A 4,775-nucleotide genomic window follows, 5' to 3' on the forward strand; every position below is an offset into this window, starting at 1 on the left:
TTTTTTTTTTTTTTGTTAAGATTCATTTATTTATGCATACAGAGTGGGGAGCAGAACAGGCCGACTGATGAAGTTCACAGCTGAGGGAGCAGCGGGTGGGTCAGGAGAGGTCCTCTGGGGCTGAGCTCAGCTCATGCTGAAGTGACTTTAGCTTCTTAGTGCTGTGCTTTAACCTGCTGAGCCACCAGGGAGGGCCTCTCTCTCTCTCACACACACACACACACACACACACACACATATATATATATACACACACATATATATTTACATCATTCTTCATTTTGTACATTTTCCATCTCAGTTGTCACCCCCGTGGACTTCCCACCACCACTTCACCCCTGTGCCATCACCATAGTCCCATGTGCTCTTACCACCCCAGTTTTGATCTTGTTCCCCTCTCCTCCCCCATAGAATGCCTCTGGTTTATAGTTGTTAACTGATGTTCTTTTTTTAAAAAATAATATCACAGTTTATTTTTACATCATTTTGTGCCTTTTCCCATCTCAGCTGTAATCCCGGGGGGCTTCCCATCACCAAATCACCCACCCGTGTGCCATCACCATAGTCCAGTGCACTTCCCTCCCCCCCCACCCCCTTTTTTTATCCATTTACCCCCGTAAAATGTCTCTGGTCTATAGCTGTTCGTTGTTATTATTTTTCTTCCCTGGTCCTTAATATGGAGGACCTCTTTTTTTTTTTTTTTTCCCTACGGAGTTTTGAAGTGACGAAAGGTGGTAGTTTGAACAGCAGCAAGGTCAAAGGAAGATGCATTGTGTAGGTGAAGATCATCTGAGGCCTAAGAAGATTGAGGGGAAGAGCGAGGGAAACAGGAAATAGTGGCTTCTGAGGCCGGGCACTACTCGTGACGTCCCTGGGTGCACCGGAAACACGCATACAGGAGTTAGTCCTGGAAAGGGTTTTGATAAACCTAAAGTAAGCTGGGAGAAGAAAGGTGGAAGACCAGGAAGTGCTGAGTGGATTGAGGGAAGATAAAGGGTTTGACCAAACCAGAGTTGGAGATGATGTCATCTGTTGGGTGAATGAAGCTGGGATGGGTTTCGGGCTTGGGAGAAAGAGGAAAACTTCAGTTGCTAAAGAAAATGGACTAGTGAGTGAGTAGGCGTGAGTAAAATCATTGGGCGAAGGCAAGGCCCAGACGACACGGCCACGAAGAATCAGCGTGATGGACTGGTTTTTTTTTTTAATCCACTTAGGAGGCTTGGAAGCTAATGTTGGGGAGCCTTGGTGTTCCCTGACTCCCAGGGTTGGGGATTGGCAGAGATGGGGGGGGGTGACAGGGCGAGAGAGGGGGTGCCCGTCAGCACACAGTTGGGTTGCGGCGATGGAACCTGATCTCCACGGGTAGAGAGTGAAGCCAGCTGGGGAAATGGACGCAGACAAAAGTGCTGCTGGTCTTACCAGGTCGGTAAGGGTCCCCAGGAGGTAGGGTGGAGAGAGCTACAGAGATCTGGAGCTGAAGTTCTGAGCTTCTGTCTTAAAGATCTGGCAGTTTGGGGTGATGATGAGGCTGTGATTATGTGTGATTGTTCTGGAGTGGAGGAAAAGGTATCAGAGTACCGTAGTAAGAAACCTAGGTGAGCTGGAAAACAGATTGTCTACCTGGATGGCAAAATGATCCACGTTGGAGTGAGGAGGAGCAAGAGGTGCAGAAAAGAGGGATGTGGGCCATGAATGAGTGTGCAGCTGGGTGGAAAAGAGGCCTGGGATTTCCAAGAAAGGAAAGAGTCCGTTTTGGTCCTTGTCTATTTTCTGTAAGGCACTGCAAGCACGCTTCAGCTCTGATGCTCTACTCAGTGAGTGGCTGTTCCTAGGTGTGTGCTTTGACTTAGGCCGGGACCCATTCTGTCAGGGATAGGAGCTGTCAGGTCACAACGGCAGAAAGGTGATCGTGTTTGCTCTACTGTTTGTCATTTGGCCATTGGCCTTGTGCCTCGGAATGTCCTTCTGAGCAATGGCAACGCATCCCTGATCTACCCCACCTATTGTTTACCTGTCTCCTGGCGAAACCAAAGCTGCAAAGGCAACTCCATCCATTGCAGAATGCAACCAGCTGACACACCTGTCCTCCTCCCATGCTGAGTGGGTGTATTCCAGGCAGTGTTTACCTTTATGTATGACAGTGGTTAAAACTGGTCACAGCAAAATTGTACCTTTTTTTTTGCCCAAATTCCTGATCCTTTAAGAATCTAAAATTTTTTCAACTTCAGGCTTCTTGAACATACACATAAACTGTGCTAAGGACTTTATATTCTTCTATCACCCTCAGCAAAACAAAAAACCTTATCAAATAAGTTTTGTTCTTTCTTTTCTAGAGGAATAAAAACAGAGTTTCAGGAACTTTAAACATCAGGTCTGGTGACTCCCAAGACCACTGTAATCACTTAGCCCCCCCAGAGACAATAAAACATACTCTTTTAATACACTTTATCCACTATAAGGTTACAATAATTTGCTGTTATTTAAGCAGGATTGCTAAGCTGAACTTTTCACGTTTTTCCTCAAAACTATTTCTTCAGTTTCCTAAAGCTTTCAAATATTTTTTTCCTATTAAAGAAATGCATCAAGGAAATTACAAGCATCCAAAAATGTATCACACTTTTGACAATTGACAATTTTTTTAGTTTTGTGTGTGTGTGCAAGGGGGCGGTGCTACATTTTCACTCTTCCACATGTGCACATGAGGACTGCTGGAAATAGATTGACTTAGGCCGGGTCAGCTCCCCTGCTCCAGTGTTTTACTTCAGTGATGGTCCCAGACTGACCCCTGGTGGTAACTGTAAAAGCAGTACTTTTGAAAAATTAAATGTTACAAGAATAGATAGGAAATTCTGAATTCTTGAAGTCAGGTTTCTAGATACCAGGGAACTCCTGGGAAATCGCCATATTGGTGGTGATGCTCTTAGGAGTCAAACAGACCTGGGTTTGCGTCTGTCCTGCACATGAGCGATAAACTCATTCTCACCCACATTAAGAGAGAATAAAGGTAGATTGTATGTTAGATATCACCATGGTTCCATGAATGCGTTTCACAGAAATTGAGCCAACTTTTATGTTGAAAAGTAACTCCAGATAGTGATAGGATATTCTTCTGTATCATAGAAATAGAAGTATTATAAAAAGAGTTTCCTTTTCTTTCCCTCCCACTTCTCTTCCACTGGTACCTATTAAGTTTAGTTCTGGTGTGTAATTGTACAACATCTTCTCCCCACACGAGGGCGCTCATCTATCTGGAGCCCTTGAGTTACATGTTAGCCTGAAATATTCAGGTTTTGGTTTTTGTTTTGTTTTATCAGTTTCTAAAAACCCACCTACTCAAGTGGAATAAAGCTCATGTTAGGGTTGGTTATTTAAAGAAAAATGGTCATTGTAATTATAGTTACACTTTCTTTCTTTCAGGCCAAGCAAGCAATACTTGAAATGGATGCTATTCGTAAGTTTTGTTTTCTTCACCTTACTGCTTTAGTGTTTTGAAGAATAGCCGCTATAAGAAAGCAGCAGCTCTCTATTTACTATCTAACACATTGAGCTGGCAGACCATAGAATGCCTTCCTAATACACCCTCTGAGAGCTGTATCAACTCTACCCTCCCTTATCTTGTGAGTCCTGGTCACAGTTTCCAACAATGTAAGATATTCTTGAGTTGCCTGTATGACCACCCAAAAGTAAGGCCCTAGGGTATATTTCCACTGATGGAAAAGCCAAGCTCATTATGTTTCAAAATTACCAACTAGATGGTTTTGGTTTTCCTCAAACAACACAAAATTCTAAAATTACTACCACTTCTCACATGTGATTGTATTTCTAAATTTATAGAAGGAGGCTAAGAATAGATACAAGGGCTTTCCTATAAAATCACACCTTGTTCTACCACAAAATCACATCTTGGGGACCTCCCAGGTTAAATAGAAAGAGAAGTAAATGCTTTAAAGACTTAAACCAGGTCTGCCAGGACCTTTTATATAAACACTTTCTCTTAAAACTTTTGAAATAGCTTACTTTTGAGGAATCTTTGTTCAGTGGCAAACATTGATTCATGTATCTACAAATGAGCCAGTCGTTACTCTCCAGGGCAAGAAAGAAGCAAAACAGGAGAAAGATGAGCCCAGCCACGGTAGTAGAGTCCCCACTTCATGTCTAACACAACCCAAGAACGGGGTGATCGGAGATCCTGGCCAGGGTGCCGGGCAGGGGCTCACTGCCCAAGTTTTCTAACCCCCATGTGTCATTCAGTGGACATCTCTGTAAGGTTTTGTTTCATAAGCACACGCTGAATTGGGTGGACAATTGAGAATGAGGAGTGGAGATGAAGGAGGTGGGTGTCTAAAGAGGTTGTTCTTTTTTTTTTAAAGATCCATTAATTTATGCATACAAGTACAGGGGTGCAGGCCAAAGGCACAGAGGTGAGGGGCTCCACCAGAGACAGAGCGGGGAGCAGAGCAGGCAGATTGAAATTCACTGCTGAGGGGAGCAGCAAGACAAGAGAGGTCTGCTGGGCCATGTGGGTCAGTTCCCTGACCGGGGATTGAACTCGTGTTGTAGAGGTTGTGGGTAGCCCCGCAGTGTTGTGCTTTAACCCGTTGTATTACCAGGGAGGTCCCTAAAGAGTTTGTTCTTATTGCAGCTAACTTCACACAACATCTGGACTTGTTCACAGGCTCCAGACGTGCTCCTAAAATTGTACAAATTCCACGGGTACCCAGAATGATTTCAAGGCATGGAGTGGAGCTGCATGACTCTCTTCTGAGCCCAGCCTG

General features: G+C 44.2%; 1 protein-coding gene across 1 annotated transcript in view; it reads left to right on the plus strand.

Moving 5' to 3' along the window:
- Positions 1-4,775, plus strand: part of PLEKHG1 (pleckstrin homology domain containing, family G (with RhoGef domain) member 1) — a 200,463-nt gene that overhangs the window by 180,633 nt on the left and 15,055 nt on the right. The window contains exon 12 of the mRNA XM_004673933.2: positions 3,418-3,451. Coding sequence (XP_004673990.1) covers positions 3,418-3,451 — 34 coding nt within the window. The remainder of the gene's footprint in view (positions 1-3,417; positions 3,452-4,775) is intronic.

This window comes from Condylura cristata, unplaced genomic scaffold (assembly GCF_000260355.1).
Source record: "Condylura cristata isolate star-nosed mole 26May11 unplaced genomic scaffold, ConCri1.0 scaffold00001, whole genome shotgun sequence".
Classification (NCBI taxonomy): Eukaryota; Metazoa; Chordata; class Mammalia; order Eulipotyphla; family Talpidae; genus Condylura; species Condylura cristata.